Here is a 17,082-nt window from a genome sequence, read left to right on the forward strand (position 1 = left end):
ACAACTTAGAATTACAACTCAGAATCAGAAACATTAGAACAACTTAATGTCAGTGGAGAAAAGCATATAGTTCATCAAAACATACAGTAATAGTAAAGGTTACATGTTCGTGAAATGATGGACGCTGAACGTGGACAGGGGAGAGAGATTATCAAGAGAAATTCAGACTTCTGCCAATGCCTCACCTAAAAAACAGAGTTTAAACATCAATGTTAATGCAAATACAGTTATTTGAGCGATGAGTTCTTTCGAAGAAAATTTAGGATGCATTCCAAAGACTGGATGCGTAGTGCTTGAGTATGTTTTTTGAGCCCGTTCTCATCCCAAAGCGCAATATAGGACGCTTTTGCAAAAGCGTAAATATCCAACGCACATGGCACCCTTTAACGTGAAATTAGACGCAGATATATTTGGGCAGATGGCGCCCCCTAGTGGTCTAACCCTTACCCCACACCATACCTAAACTTAACCATTAACCGAAGCGTCTCATTAGACGTTAAAGGGTGCCATGTGCGTTGGATATTTACGCTTTTGCAAAAGCGTCCTATATGGCGCTTTGGGATGAGAACGCGTTGGTTTTTTATACTGGAAATCTGGAATTTCATTGCCTCATTAAAAATATTTGTGTGTGTAGGGCAAAATAAAGTAAAGTGTGTGTTTTCATCATCGTAAAATAATACACTAAGCCGGATTATAAGGCGCACCTTCAACGAATGACCTTTAGAACGTTTTTCATATATAGGGCGCACCGGAATATGAGGCGCATAACATACTGCATTCACACGTTTGACTGGGTTTGCGTTATGCATCCACTAGATGTCCTAAAGGCTAAAGGGAATGTAGCGACTCGCGAGTGCGCGGCGCCGGAGGTGAGGCGTTTATTTAATGAGTGTGAGCGCGCTGGGGCGGGCACGTAACTTACATTCGCAGCCTGACTCATATAGTATTCATGTGCGGCGGCTCGCTGACAGCAACAGCTGGCTGTTTTGAATGAGACGACCCGGTTACTGTGAACGGGGAGCGCTTTCTGAACATTCTGTGACGCGCCAACAGCGCCGTGGACAGTGTGTCTGTTCGTGTGTCTGTTAAGAGTGAACGCTCGTACGATCTGTACGACTCGAGGTTGAACTGGCCGTGTGACAAAGCGAGCATAAAGGGCGTCGTACACCGGACGAGAGGCGCTGTGCCACGCCAGGTCTAGGACAACTCCAGGTATCGCACACCAGAAGCGCACTTTCTCATCAGAATGGCAACTAAGCAATATTGTTATTTTTATTGACATTATGAAATGAAGATAGCCTAATGTCTGTTCTATATTTTGATTGTACTGTACAATTAAATACAATCTGAGTCTGCAGTCTGAAAATTTTACCTCAGAGCATCTGTTTACTGAATGAATTGAGAATGTCACCTGAAAATCCAATAACATCAGCAATTGCCATTTAAGCAAGCAGCTGATTTCTGTAAATGACTAAATTAGTGATTATGTTCACTGAACGAATCTACTTTCGTTCTCCATACACTAATGAGAACATTTAATTTAATTGAAAGGAGGGTTTCATTTGTCTGTCCAAAATAATAATTTGGACAATACATCACAGGGAAGAAACAATTGTATATTGTTTGTTTTGTTCATTCATTATTTTATTACATTAACAGTTATGCTGACTGAATTCCAACTAAATTAATGAATAAGTGGGACCCTTTCAATTAAATTAAATGTTCTCATTAATTTATGGAGAACGAAAGAAATAGACTCATTAAGTAAATGAAACATTTTTACAAAAATGTAAAAAGCAACAGGATGGCAGAGTTTTCAGCTTATAGATTCCCTTATAGTCGAGTGCTACTAAGTTACTACTAAGTGCTAATGTGGATTTCTGTCTATAATAAACATTTACCAAAACCTCAATAAGGTTAACTATAGATAAAGTTAGACAGAAACCTGTTCACCGCTCATTTTCCCATGGGCAAATACAAGCACGCGTTTCACATCAGTGGCTCTCCCGAGAGAATAGTGAAATTGATCCCTTATCTTAGCGCCATCTACTGTTCTAGAAGAGGAAGTTGCTCAACTGTATTTGTGAGAAAATCTGATTCTGCCTGGACGCAGAAAAAGAGTGCCAAAAGTCACGTGACAGTTTTTCCTACTTGTAGAATTCTGTTTTGTACATGTAGAATTTTGGGTAACACTTTAGAATACGGTTCCTTCGTTAATGAATAACTACACAAGAACTAATGAGTAACACAATATTAACAATCTAGTAACTATTATTAACTAACAAGAAACTCTGATTAACGAACTAGTAAGTAATAGCGCACAGACGAAAGTGGTAGTTCACTATTAAGTAATTAATAACTACTATTTTTTTAATACTTCCCAGAGAACTACTGAAAAAGTTTATTAACAATCTAGTAACTACTATTAACTAAAATAAACTCTTATTAACGAATTAGTAAGTAATAGCTCACAGATGAAAGTGTTACTAGATAATTCTGTGGGAATTACTAATTATTTGGATCCGTATTATAAAGTGAAGATCATTGGAACTAACTAGTAATTACTCATGTGTTACTAAAGACATTTTCTAAAAGTTACTAAAGTTCACCAAAAATCTCAAACGTTTGCACAAATCTTGACTAGATCATGTAGTAACACTTGAGTAATTACTAGTTAGTTCCAATGATCTTCACTTCATAATACGAATCCAAATAATTAGTAATTCCCACAGAAGTATCTAGTAACACTTTCATCTTTGAGCTATTACTTACTAATTCGTTAATAAGAGTTTATTTTAGTTAATAGTAGTTACTAGATTGTTAATAAACTTTTTCAGTAGTTCTCTGGGAAGTATTAAAAAAATAGTAGTTATTGATTACTTAATAGTGAACTACCACTTTCGTCTGTGTGCTATTACTTACTAGTTCGTTAATCAGAGTTTCTTGTTAGTTAATAATAGTTACTAGATTGTTAATATTGTGTTACTCATTAGTTCTTGTGTAGTTATTCATTAACGAAGGAACCGTATTCTAAAGTGTTACCGAATTTTGTTTTGTACTTGTAGAATTTTGTTTTGTACTTGTAGAATTTTTTTTTTGCACTTGTTGAATTTTGTTTTGCACTTTTAAAAATTTTAGTTTGTACTTGCAGGATATTTTTGTCATTGAAGAAATACGTTTCTATGTAGGCTATGTAAAACATACTGTATTTGTTTGATAGGAACAATACGCATTAGTTTGTGAGTGATGTTTTGTATACAAACCACACTGAGTTTGTTTGTGAATCGGGTGTGAGTAAAACGTGTGTGTGTGTGTGTGTGTGTGTGTGTGTGTGTGTGCGTGCGTGCGTGTGTGTGTGTGTGTGTGTGTGTGTGTGTGTGTGTGTGTGTGTGTGTGTGTGTGTGTGTGTGTGTGTGTGTGTGTGTGTGTGTGTGTGTGTGTGTGTGTGTGTGTGTGTGAGAGGTTTCGGCACATAATTCGCTCCATATTAATGCGTCTCTATAGCACTGCAATTTATATACGAAAATGAGTTTTTATGTGCATATATTAGCATGGGATAGGTTTTGTAGCCTGTGGTGTCGGGTCGGGTGCAGCTATTACGCAATAAAGTGCGTATCAAATGCACGCGAAAAACAATCATATGCACGTAAAAACTAAGTTTCGCGTTTAAATTGCACGATAAACACAACGCGTGCTATAGAGACGCATTTAATATAAAAATAGACATTTCATGACGGTTATTTTAGGTGTGTCTACATACTTTTTTTGAATGTCTTTCAGAGCTTTTTTAGGCTGCAGCGCAGGCCAGATATTGCTGGCGGGCCAGTTTTGGATGTAGCCTATTTGAGTTGATATTACTTGCCAAGCTCTGATTTCTGAGAGATACACGCATAGACGGATTTGTGCTCGTTTTTATTTTTTATTTTGGACTCTCACTCATTCACATCACTAATTTTTGCATAGAGATTAGATAAGGTATTTTGGCTTCAGGAACTACTCCAGTAAAAAAAAAAAAAAAAAAAAAAAAAAATCTGAAGGATTGCTTCCGACGCCCATGGGAAAAATTGAGAGTTGAGGAAGAAGACGCCACTTCCTTCATCTATCGAGTCCACCCAGCCCAGTTCTTCAGAATCATTAACCCACAACTATGCTAAAATGAGCTCATTTTCATGCACATGAGTGCTACAAACCACACGCTGGTAAAACACAATGATGGTCAGGTAACATGCCATCAGTCTGAACTGTGTCCTATCTGCTAAATGATTATGAATGGCATTTCTTGTACAGTTATACTGAGCAAAAAAAGTACTTTTGTTGTAACACTTTTTATTTATTTTTTTACTGGATTTAAGCTTTATATATTTTAATTTGTTTTAGTTTAGGATGTATTGCTTTGATTATGATCACCATAGTGAATCACACAAATGTATCTTTTGATACAAGACTGCAGGTTTGTTTGTATTTTTTGAATTAACATTGTTTTTACTATAGTGACCGTCCAGTTAGTATGAGATGTGTAATTATGACACAAATATTACTGTATTATTTTTGTAGTTACATTTAGAAAATTAAAGAATTGGTTAAACAAAAAGTTACCTAAAATGTCAAAGTATGATTTGGTAAGATTAATTTACTAAACAACTATATAGAAATAAAACCTGTACAGAATTTGTTTTTGCATTCATTCACCTTATTCAATGTTCTTATCAGTCTTAAGGCCTGTTCACACCGGGACGAATTTCGCGCACGTTATTCGTCGACGTTTAACGCCTCGTGACTAAACAATGGGCGCCAATGTGAGTGTTCACACCGACGCGAAAAACGCCACACGTAAAAGCGTCATTTTTAAAAAAACGCCTCGGGTTCGTTTTTTTTGTTTGACGCGCCGCGTCAAAACCTATCCTACCAACGAGATTGGCGGGTTTGCTCACGTGTCTGGTACTTCTGAAGTTACAGTAAAACACAACTTGGGGGCGCGCGAACACAAAACGGTCTTGCCGAGCACACATACGGCGAAGAAGAGATACCTATGGGCAAGATGAATGTTGAGCTGCTGGTCTCGGAGCATAAAGAGCTGTATGATAATATTTATATTAGTATTTCTGTAATAATAGTATAGTATAGGGTGACCAACAGTCCTGTTTTCCCGGGACATTTGTAAAACGGTCACTTTGTGCTTTATAGAAATCTGAGTTGAGATGAGAACTGCGCATAGTGTGCGTAGTGTCAGTTAGATTTTGACAAGTGAGGAGAGGAGAACCGCTCTGCCGACTCTTTGTATTCTTTCTTTTATTTTATTTTTCTATTGTGACCAGATGTTTGTTTGTGTTCTTTTTTTTCTCGCTCGATCCCCATGTATCATGAGGAGGACGAGTGTGACGTTTGAGTGGTTTTATTAAACGCGGGGAAATCCGACAACTCTCGTCTCTCGTGCATCTGTTCATCCGACAACTAGCGCTATGTTTTTATCTCTGGGCAACATCTCAACTTTGCGTTACCCAGCGGGCACCTTGACGTCAATTTGACATCAACAAATAGTCAAGATTTTGACCACCATGTATAACATGCATGAATATGAATATTTTCATTATATTTTGTAATTATTACCTTGTGGTTGTAAAGAGGCCAAACAAAGGTATCAATCTGACATGTTTTTTCTTGTCCCTACATCTCAGGTCAATATCATTGACATTAAATCGATGTTGATTTGATGTCAGGAATTAAAACGTCAATTTGATGTGAAATGTATATCAAAACGATGTCTGAAAAAGTATATTTATTACTCACTGTAAATCAATGCGACTAATTTTCAACATCTAAAAGACCCATCTTGAAAGTTGTAGGTCTATGTATTTTGCATTTTTATTTTATTTAAATCCTAGCTAGTTTAATTCAGTTCTTGATTAAAATGACAGCAGACACTATAATTGCATATACTATAAAAGGTAAATTTAATCTGACATTGAAGCTGATTTTTAAAATGATCATCATCGACTACAAATTGACTACAAAAAGACGTCACATCCTGGTCATATCGCGCGGAAAAGTAGAAGATTTGCATAACCGCCCTCACTCACACGTCTGCTCACTGCCAGAGAGATCGTCGATTTCAATTTTAAAAAATACTCCTCTTTCAACTCTTGGTAAGTAACCAGCTAGCATGCTATTGTTGTTATTATGTTAATACACCATCTTATACATAGGCTACTTAATCTGATTGGGTGTAATTGTCAGAAATATGTCGAATAATTCCACAGCCTTGCCCTTTACCTGAGCGAGTTAGCTTGCTAATTTAACCGGAGATTAGCTTAACTGTAACGTTGACATTCTGGTATGATGGAAGAAGTGTCTTCCTGTCTGCCATCGTATGATTTTAAAAGTGTGTGTGTGTGTGTGTGTGTGTGTGTGTGTGTGTGTGTGTGTGTGTGTGCGCGCGTGTGCGTGTGCGTGTGTGTGTGTGTGTGGAAAAATGTCGATTTTACTGGTTTTCTGGGGCCAAACCGACCGGCGACGATATTTACTGTCGATTCGAATTTGTTGGTTTAAAAGTGGACATTTCAAGCTTTAGCCCGTTACAAGGCTAACGTTAGAGATGACAAATTAACAATGATAGTAAAATGATATCCTAAGCATGTGAAATGTTTTAATTTTTTTTCCAGCGTAACTTAACGTTACCAGCCCCAGATCTGTCACTGATTTGAATAAGAGGTAAGTTGCAATGGTAGTATCCATATAACGTTACTGTCCTAAAAATATTCCTTTCCCAATGTAAGAGAAAAGTAAGTGTGTTCTTCTAAACAAAAAATAGCTGCTGCATTGAATTTTTTTTTTTTAATGCAAATTTTTTGTTTGTATAGAATATGATGTCTTGCTCTCTTTGGTCTGACATTCAGAGTTCCAAAAACGACTCCGCTTCAACAGCTTAACAGACAGCTAACCAGCGAGGAAAAACGAAAACTCATGGTAGGTTACTATGAAAAAGTAAAACAAACATTTGCTAACAGATGCAATTATTAGACATACAATATCTTATTCACATATTCTTGTTCCTCATATACATTTCTGCATATTTGCTAAATTATTCCTTCAGACAGCTCCGATGTCAAATTGGTGCAGCTACCCTGTGGGAAAATGTCAACATTGTGATGAAAAGGTCAGTCTCTGAAGTTGTGCGGTTAATATCTTAAAATGTATTTAATACTCTTAAATGAATACGCCCAGATCTGCGGATTGAAGATGAAGAACACGCTGAATCTGATTATAACAAGACCGAAGCGAACACGAATTTGTGTGGTTTACACTTAATCACAAATATTTAGGGGAACGAGGCAGAAGTTTAGGGGAATTTGATTATACTATTTCAGATAGCCTGTTGGGCAGGACAGTTATGTATTTTGGTAGCCCTACTGAAAACACAATATAGCCCGGGACGTCTGGCTAGCGATTTTGTGAGCCCTGACATTATTTCACATTTCTTCCTGTACAGCATGTATAACTTTGTTTATTCACATTTTTATTTACAGAGTGCTCACAAATAGCCTCATGTCTATACTGAACATGGATGGGACTGGTGACAAGCTGCCTTTCAGAAGAATTGAACTTTATAAGGTCGCAATAGGTAATTATATTTTCTATTTGTGCACCTACACCACCTATAGCTCTATTCTCTACATGATTTTTATTTTGATCAGTATGTGCAAGATAAATGGCAATTGCTGTTACATTTTTTTCAGGTGCCATCTAGAAGTAACAACCCGGCATCACAGAAGCTTCCATTGGTAGCCTTACGGCCAACCATTTGCTCGCTGCACCGGACAGAAGAGGGGGCACTGGGCGCCGGAAGGTAGGAGCTGCTGCAAGCAATGTAGATTAGGCCCAATTCAATTTCTCTTTTTTTACCCTTCCCCTTCATTTTACCCCTACACCTGGTCCTTCGAAACATGTTGGAAAGATATAGGGGGAAAAATATTCTCCATGGAAAAAAAAAAGATATCAATCGCATACATAGGGAAGAGCCTGGACGAATGTGATGTTTTGAAATCACTGCTGTCTGGCTTTGAATGAATGTTCACATTCTAAAATTCCGTACAAAATGTGGACTGATGACTAGCAGTGAAATGAGATCCTGACATATGACACTGTTAACACAAATTAACCAAAAATTGACTCGATCCATTATCATATATTAGTACTAGGGCTGTCAAATGATTAATCACGATTAATCACATCCAAAATAAAAGTTTGTTTACATAATACATGTGGGTGCACTGTGTATAATTATTTTGTGTATATATATATATATATACACACACATGCATGTATATTTAATAAAAAAATGTTATTTATAAATAATTTAAATTATATATAAATCTATATACAGCATAAACATGAAAATATTTCTTAAATATATACAAGCATGTGTGTGTGTGTGTGTATATATATATATATATATATATATATATATATAAATATACACAGTGCAATCACATATTATGTAAACAAAAAACAAAAGCTTTTATTTTGGATGCGATTGATTAATCATTTGAAAGCCCTAATTAGTAGTGCACATCTGACAACTGCGTGTGATTAGGCTATAATGTGGATTATCTTTTAGTTTTCTATATACTGTAGAGTAGCCTACTACTGATGGGTACTAAGCATTTATTATGTTAATGGACAGGCCCCATTTTAATGTTTGCTTTCTTGTTTTCTTGTTCTCTTGTTCCCTTTTACAGGCATTTGAGAGCCCTTGAGTGAACCCATAGCCCCCCCCCCCACACTGCATTACACTGCTCAAAAAAATAAAATAAACATATCAGATCTCAAAGTATGTGTATGTTGTCAGTCATTGTACATTTAGGTTGGAATTGAGTGATGCTTAGCATTGAAATGATATCAAAATATGTCAATAATTTTATGTAATTTTGACATCAATGTTTGATGTCACATTTATGTTGAATTGATATCAAAGCTTGATATTGTATGATATCAAAATAGCATTAAAATGACGTCAACATGATGACATCTTGACGTCAAATAAATGTTGAATTGGCATCAAATGCATACAAAGCATGATCAAAATAACATCAAAATGACATCGGCAGAGGTCAAAATCTTGACATCAAATTGACGTTGTCACTTTGACGTCAAATTGACTTTCATTTTTGACCTATTTTGTGACGTAATTTTGACATCAATGTTTGATGTCATTTTGATGTTAAATTGACATCAAATGCCCACTGGGTACACATGTCCTGTTTCCACGTCCTGTCCTGACTGTTTTTAAGTGATGAAAATGTCCTGGTTTTCAAACAAAAACTGCTGGGAAAGATCAGTTCTACAGCAAAATATAGATGGGCAAACAAGGTGGATGAGGAAGAAAAACAAGATAAAGAGGATGAAAACTAAAGATATAAATAGATTTTGTTAGTTCGTTTTTGTAAGTTTGTGAGAGCTATTTTTTGTTACATTTGGAGGCATTTCTTTTAGTAATTTATTATTATTTATATATTTATTTTTCTAATACAGAAGACATTAGGCTATTTCTATCATTATTTCATTCGTTTTTTTCTATCTGTCATAATAAAACATTGAGACATGAATATGATCACCCTAGTATATTCTATTATTATTTCTGTTTTAGATTAAGCGGCATCTAATGTCAAGGAATGAATTTGCATGTTCACTCGGATCATCGTCAGCGAAAAACGCTTGGGTGTGAACACAAAAAACGCGTTGAAAAACGCTGACGAATAACGCGCGCTGATATTCGTCCCGGTGTGTACGGGCCTTTAGTGATTTGGTTTTTTTTTTTTTCCTCATTTTTCATCCCAAATCGTCATATAACTGACGTTTTGGGACGTCTTTTGACCATACGTCAATATTCGCCTTTTTAGGGCCCCCTTAAACGTCGGTAGATGAGGTTATGGGATCCTAACTCTACCCCATACCTAAACTTAACCCTAAACCTAACCCGTCACCTAACTGACGTTAAAGGTAAAGCGTCAGTTGTATGACGGCCCGGGATCGCCATCTACCGACGTTTAAGGGGGCCCTAAAAAGGCGGATATTGACGTATGGTCAAAAGACGTCCCAAAACGTCAGTTATATGACGATTTGGGATGAGACTGTGTTGGTGTTATTTTTACAGGCGAGCAGATCATTTGCCTTTTCTTTAATTCCAACAATGAACATGTTTTGACTAAAATCAAATACTCTGTAGTAGAGTCATTTCTCCTGTTCATCACCTGCAGTTTTCATGTCATTTCACAAATCATGTAAAATAAAGGAACAGTCTTCTAGAAAAAGTTTAAGAGTCCGATAAAGGCAGATGATTTAAAAGTTTGGGATTTTCTTCCAGAAGAACTGAGATTAAACTTTCCTTCACATCAACACTACCTTTCCGCACAATGCTGCAGATCTTTCTCATGCTTTCTTCTGCGGTTGAAGTCGGGTGTGTGATTTCAGAATATATTTCCTCATGAATGATTTGCTTCTGAAGAAGTTTGTCTGCAATGGCATTCACATTCGTAACGCTTTTGATAAGACCACTCCAATTTCTATCAAAATATTGAGCTTTATCAAAGTTGACAGCCACTGGTGGTGTATTATGTTGTTGTATATTTACAGCTTTGTTTGGATCGATGTTGGTTAATTCTTTCCAAATTGTTGCAGCCCATATTGTTTTCTGATCATCCACTCGGCTGAGAGTCATTTTGATGTCATCTGCCACAGTTTGTTTAACCTGAAAGAAGTTTGGCTCGATGTCACCTCTTAGCTTGATCTCTTTCGGTTGGACAGAAGCACCAGGAACCTCAAGACTGTGTTTTTTCATCATCTGCAGTGGGGTTTCAGGTCTTGAACACTTGATTTGATGATTTGGCTTTTCCTCCTTTTTAATTTTTTTTGCGACAACAGAATCTGATGGGAAAAAATACACATGGAGAATAATGGGGTTCTGTTTTGCAATGAAGATAAGTAGATCACAGTGCATTTTCACTGATATCCCTAGTTTCACAAGTACTGTTTTAGGAGAAAAATATGGTTGGAGTATTCTGGCATGAAAACGAGTCAACTCCACTGATTCCAAGGTTATTCCCTCATTTTCAACACTGAGCAGCTTCACATCATCTTTGAGAGAGGGGTCAGACTCTGCTAAACAGGCGTAATGAGGCAGATGGGCCTCCTCCAGTTTCCCTGAGATCACGGTCACATCGATCACTGGACCAATTCGCTCACACTGAAGCCTCTCCAGCTCTGCATTGAGGAAACGTCCATCCACTGGACAATACTGGAGAATGACGTCACCCGCACTGACCCATCGCATTCTGGTCCTGCTGCACTCGAATCGACCCGCCGGAGTGCTGATGCTGAACTTTGACCCTCCTTCATCTGTACAGACTGACGGCTCCACCTGAACCCACTGATCACAGTCGACAATGTGAACACAAGACTGAAAGTGAAGATTCATTTCAGAAGGTTCAGGAACAGAGACGTACAGCCTAGAGAACAGAGATGATAACCATAAATGAAATTACGTATGTATAAAAGATAAACACAATTTTTTTTTTTTTTTTTTTTTTTTAGAAAATAAAATTGATCTCACTCTTTCGGGTCTTTCAAAACATTTGAAAATACTGTAGATATTATACTTCCAGCTGTGTCTCCACTGTTCTGTGCACTGGTCTGTCCTTTATAAGCATGGAGAAAACCAGAATAAATAAAAAAAAAATGCAAAATATATCACTTTATGCTTTTTAGTAGGAAACATCTTGTTTTTGTTAGATTTGTACAAATTTGGTAACTATATCAAAATCAGCAACTGGTGACCCTAAATTAGGGACTCTAGAGACTGCATTGAACCTAATAAACAGAGAAAAAAATTCTGAAAGTAAATAAACAACTTTACCTCTTCCATATGTATCCTCAGAAAGCCATCTAAATATTTTGTCTTTCAGCTGAAAGACAGATTTTTTTAAGAAAGTAAATGGATGATAGATATTGATCCTTGATGGTGGACTCTACATAAAGAAGAAAAAAATCACAAAGACAATTGCTTAAAATACTAATTTTTCTGAAATAAATGTTGACATATTTTCAATGAGAGACAAATCTGGACTGCAGGCTGGCCAGTCAAGCACATCCACTCCAGTGTGTAGAGTGTCTAAGCTTGTGCAATTTGAGGCCTTGTATTGTCTTCCATTTAATCTTTTAATTAGTCATTTCAATCAGATCTTTCCAGTAGACAACCTGTTACAAGTGGCGTTCAAAGCAACTAAAGTGGCCGTCTGGCCGAGCACTGGATTCCTCACTGACTGACTGGAGTTGCCAGCAAATGTTCGTTCAGCTCTTTTCAAAACTTACCTCTATACCATCACTTATCTCACTAAGCACCTTACTTATTATGGCATCTTGGTCATTTTGACAGTGAGGGTTTCTACACGTGAGATCGGACTTGTCCTCAGTACAGACGTCACACTTCACATAATTAGATGCAGCGTAACTCTGATCAGGCTGAGCAACTTCTGTCTTTTCAACCATCTCCAGCAGTATAGCCTTGACGTTTTTCCATAAAACAGGTCTTGTAGTGAAGGTCTGTCTGCACTGAGGGCAGCTGTAGATTCTCTTCTGATCTTCTTTATTCCAGTAGTCTGTAATACAGCTCATACAGTAACTGTGTCCACAGGGAATGGTCTCTGGTTCCTTCAGTAGGTCCAGACAGATTGGACAGATGACCTGATCCTCAGCAACAGAAAAACTGGCTTCTGCCATTTTCCTGCAAACACAAATACAACCAGCAGAACAGCCTAAATCATACAAATCTCCAGCGAAATTTCATTGTAACAAGACCAATCCATCCAACAGCATTTTTACAGAAAGTGAAGCTCCTGGTAAGACACTCCACATAAAAAGTGTGTCCTCTGGAAGTGGTTACTGGATATTACCAGCCATTGTATCAGACTGAATCTGAAGACATATCTGCCTCAAAAACAGAGATACGCATACAGTACAAAACACAGGTTTCGGTTTCTCTCACTGCTGAGAAATTGAAATAGCTTCCTGGTTCTATATTTGAGAGAAGTGTGCAAAAAAGGAATGTTCAAAGACTTGCGACACACCCATAGACTGCCATAGGAAATTTGGAATGCGGAAATAACGCGTGTCGTGGGCCATAGACAGTAAAAGAAAGGGAGCAGCCAATAGTTCCAAACACTGATAGTTCCAGCATTGAACCCCATTCATTTTCAGTGTTTCCGAAGTACGCTCGCTGGTAAATTAATGAAATCACTTTATGTTTTACTTTTACACACATTAGCCCACCTTTTGTGCATCTAGTCAGTAGTTAGCTATATATTTTGTAGCCGGTTTTGGTTAAGGTTTATTGGAAGATAGGTTAATTGCAGCTATATCTTACGTGACCAACACTTCTCTAAAGTTAAGTAACTTATGGTAACCGGATGCATATTATTAATATGCATATATTTCAAAATGTATATTTCTACACACATGCATACAGTACATATGTATACATGCATCAATGCATACATAGACAATTATATTGTATTTAAGCGTGTACTGTACACAGTACCATGTACATGTATTTGTGTGAGTTTCCTGATGAATAGTCAATGAATGGATAAAGGGGTACATTCGGGCGTGTTAACAGTTAAAGGAATACTCTGACTTTTTGGGACTTTGGCTTATTCACTATATTCCCCAGTGTTAGATAAGTCCATACATATCTTTTTCATCTCTGTCCATGCTGTAACTGTCTGACGCACCCACCGCTAGCCTAGCTTAGCACAAAGACTGGATGTAAATGGTTGCAGTAGCATACTACTCCCAAATAAGTGACAAAATAACAAATAAGTGACAAACATTTTCCTATTTACATGCTACCTTTGAAATTATGAACTTGGGCGCGCAAAAGACGCGACATTAGCAGGCCCTATAATGTTATTGTTTCGTCTTTGTCATTTGTCATTGTATTGTTATTGCTCAATCGCCCCAGTAACAAATTAGTGGAGCAAGAGGTAAACTCAGAACTGTAGCCTTCGCCTTGCTAAAAAATCTTTTTAATTTTTTTTTTTTTTTTTTTTTGAGAAACAGTGACCTTGTCCAGTACGGGTAGGCTATTGTGGGTTCTCCCCTGTTTATTGTGGCAGCCACAATACAACTAACACACATGATTGTAAACTATGCTTTTACAAAGTATTAATTGCTGACTCTATTACTCCAACTCTGAACGAACTCTCTGCTCCTAACCACGATGCGTCTCAGGTGCTGCGGTTATCATTCCGCCCAAGTAGCAGTGCTTCGCCTTCTGAGAATAAAGTTCCCAATATATATACGGTAAAAGATGGCTGTGTCTCATTTGACCTTGTTATTTGTACACTCTGTGACTATACAAATCACAACATGTAAATAGGAAAATGTTTGGATTATTTTGTCACTTATTTGGGATTAGTATGCTACCGCAACCATTTACATCCAGTCTTTGTGCTAAGCTAGGCTAGCGGTGGGTGCGTCTGACAGAGTTACAGCACGCACGGAGATGAAAAAGATATGTATGGACTTATCTAACTCTGGGGGATATGCTGAATAAGCCAAAGTCCCAAAAAGTCGGAGTGTTCCTTTAATTCACTCATTAACTATCTCTCTGGTTTCATTTTCTGAAGTTAATATTTAGCCTACCGAACATTGCTGCATAGTCGTTGCTCGTTATTATGAGAGCGTCCGTTTGTAGCTACATGCACTGCACAGCATAATTAGGCCTATTTATAGCCTACGTTAAGTTGGTTGGAATTCTGAAAGGACTGCAGACCTCTTTGCGTGATCACGAAGATGGCTGAGTCGGAATTTATAAGCAATATTCAGGCCAGTTGTGCTAAAATAAATATCATGAGCTATGGCGGCAAGCCGTTTAGCTTTTATTCATTTCCGGGATATGAATTCTTGATATCAGGACTTACATTTTTTGATATCAACAATTTAATTATTGATATAAAAAAGGTAATTGTTGATATCAAAATTTTAATTGTTGATATCAATAATTAAATTGTTGATATCAAAAAAATTAATTGTTGATATCAAGGATGTTTGAGCTGGAAAACCCCAACTCTGGTAGGGCCAATCACATCGTGTATAGAGTCGGAGGGCGGGCTTAACATAATGATGACAGAGTTGCGACGACATATTCGGTTTGAAGTCGCTCATCCTCTCGGCGCCGCGCGCGCTGTTACAAAAAAGCTGTGGCGAAATGATCAACTTGTCATATTTGCCTCTCTCGTGGTGTCAAGTCGAGTATAAAGGCTTTACTCCGTGTCAGAGCGCGCTCTGATCAGTATTCTGCCCTACAAAGCAAAAAGGCAGTAACTGCAGTTTTGGTAAAGCATTAATTATTACAATTTTCATGACATTCAAGCCAACCTTTGTTATATGACAAAACATCTTATCTTAAACGCATGTCGTTTTAGTGAAAAATGGTAGTCGTTTGTACTGCAAAAAGCCCTAGCAAAAGTCATTTTTCTCAGCTCTGCACTCTGCGTAGTTACTGCCTTTTTGCTTTGTAGGGCAGTATAGGTGCACGGACCTCTCCCGAATCATCTCCACCACCCCGAAGCACCACTCCGGCTCCGTATCCCTCGTAAGCTGATATTAGTATTTAAACATTTTATATGATATTATTTTTTTAATGACACACTGCCTCTTTCTCTCTCATACCAGCCCATTCTCACCCCCAAGGCGTCACTTAACTGACGCCTTGGGAAGCATTTGGACATGCTTCAATATCTGACGCTTTAGGCGCCCTTTAGCGTCAGTTAGATGACGCCCTAGGATTGCGTGTACCCTACCCCCACCCCACACCTAAACCTAACCGCGTCCTCTAACTGACGCTTTCCTTTAGCGTCAGTTAGTTGACGCCATAGGATCGCGTCATGTAAGTGACGCTAAAGGGCGCCTAAAACGTCAAATATTGAAGCATGGTCAAAGGTGACGCCTTGGGGTGAGAATGCGTTGAATTTCTCTTGAAAATCTCTCTTCCTTGTCCACCATCAGCATCAAGCAGCTCTGACTGGAAAATACATAATTTTTACATCACCCTTTACTACCCTTTACTATTAATTTATTTCATTTTAAAACTTCTGTTGAGTGGAAAATAATTACTTTATGTACTTTTTAGGCAATAGTTAAATGCTCAGCTTAGTGTTTTGGTCATATAGGTTTGTAGTGATGTGTTTGTATTATTAGTGTGTTTCTTGCAGATCTCCAGAGTGTAATGAGCATACGACATGGTCTGTTTTCTTTCCTGCACCTTGTGTGTGGTTTGAAGAGTGTGGATTTGATGATATTCAGTCTGAATCAGAGCTGAGCTCGCAGGATTCTCTCTCTCACGTCAAACAAACCAGTCAATGTTGGATCACTCAGATTTGAGTACTTGGCTTGCCATAAAATGACTTTGATAATGTTATGGCAGGGCTATAGGCTGTGACATGATAGTTGCCACACAAAAGATTTTTATTTCATATCTAACCTCCCTCATTACTGACATGTTAAGGTGTCGCAGTGCTTATGTGCTGTGCTTATACGTGCCGGGAATGTTTCCACACTCTAAACAATGCTGGGTTGTTTTAACCCAAATTTGGGTAGAATATGGACAAATCCAAATGTTGGGTTAAAAAATGTACTGTAATTTCAAATTTGAACCCAACTTTCACTTTCACTTTCAACTGTACATTTTTTTAATTGCATTTTTAACCCAACATTTGCGTTCGTCCAAATTTGACCCAAATTTGGGTTGAAACAAACCAGCATTTTTTAGAGTGCATACGTACAAGCAGCTCTCATAAAGTGCTACAACTACAATTCTGTTGCATCTCAAGAAAGTCTCTGTTACGCTGAATTCTTGTCTCTGATTCATTTTCTTTCTCGGTTTTGATCTTAAAACAAGCTTTGATTATCAATGTGGTAAATGTCTGAATAAAAATTTAACTGTGACTAACATTTTAGTCTTAAGTAGTACAATGTTTTTTTGTAATATATAATAGAATGCATTTATATGTCAAAAGGAAAACAGTATTA

At 37.5% G+C, this 17,082-nt stretch overlaps 1 protein-coding gene and 1 long non-coding RNA gene across 3 annotated transcripts; one reads left to right on the forward strand and one right to left on the reverse strand.

Annotated features, from left to right (window-relative positions):
- The first annotated feature begins 5,505 nt into the window (after positions 1-5,505).
- Positions 5,506-9,097, forward strand: LOC148981414 (uncharacterized). 2 transcript variants are annotated; one of them, XR_016168513.1, is made up of 7 exons: positions 5,506-6,143; positions 6,660-6,708; positions 6,894-6,963; positions 7,091-7,153; positions 7,524-7,618; positions 7,734-7,843; positions 8,736-9,097. It is a non-coding gene; the product is annotated as an uncharacterized LOC148981414 (long non-coding RNA). The 2 variants fall into 2 exon arrangements; XR_016168512.1 differs by having other exon boundaries at positions 6,858-6,963; positions 8,736-8,841.
- Positions 9,098-10,276: 1,179 nt separating this feature from the next.
- LOC120468948 (NACHT, LRR and PYD domains-containing protein 1 homolog) lies at positions 10,277-12,395 on the reverse strand. Its single transcript, XM_089131073.1, has 3 exons — positions 11,909-12,395; positions 11,606-11,690; positions 10,277-11,501 (listed from the first exon to the last, which is right to left on the reverse strand). Exon 3 carries the CDS (start codon positions 11,468-11,470, stop codon positions 10,310-10,312), a length of 1,161 nt encoding a protein of 386 aa, XP_088987199.1. The 5' UTR covers positions 11,471-11,501; positions 11,606-11,690; positions 11,909-12,395; the 3' UTR covers positions 10,277-10,309.
- Positions 12,396-17,082: the final 4,687 nt, after the last annotated feature.

Source organism: Pimephales promelas, chromosome 5, assembly GCF_988280905.1.
Source record: "Pimephales promelas chromosome 5, fPimPro1.hap1.1, whole genome shotgun sequence".
Taxonomy (NCBI): domain Eukaryota; kingdom Metazoa; phylum Chordata; class Actinopteri; order Cypriniformes; family Leuciscidae; genus Pimephales; species Pimephales promelas.

Coding starts and splice junctions, on each gene's coding strand:
- LOC120468948 (XM_089131073.1), bottom strand. CDS start 11,470: ATGAATCTTCACTTTCAGTCTTGTGTTCACATTGTCGACTGTGATCAG.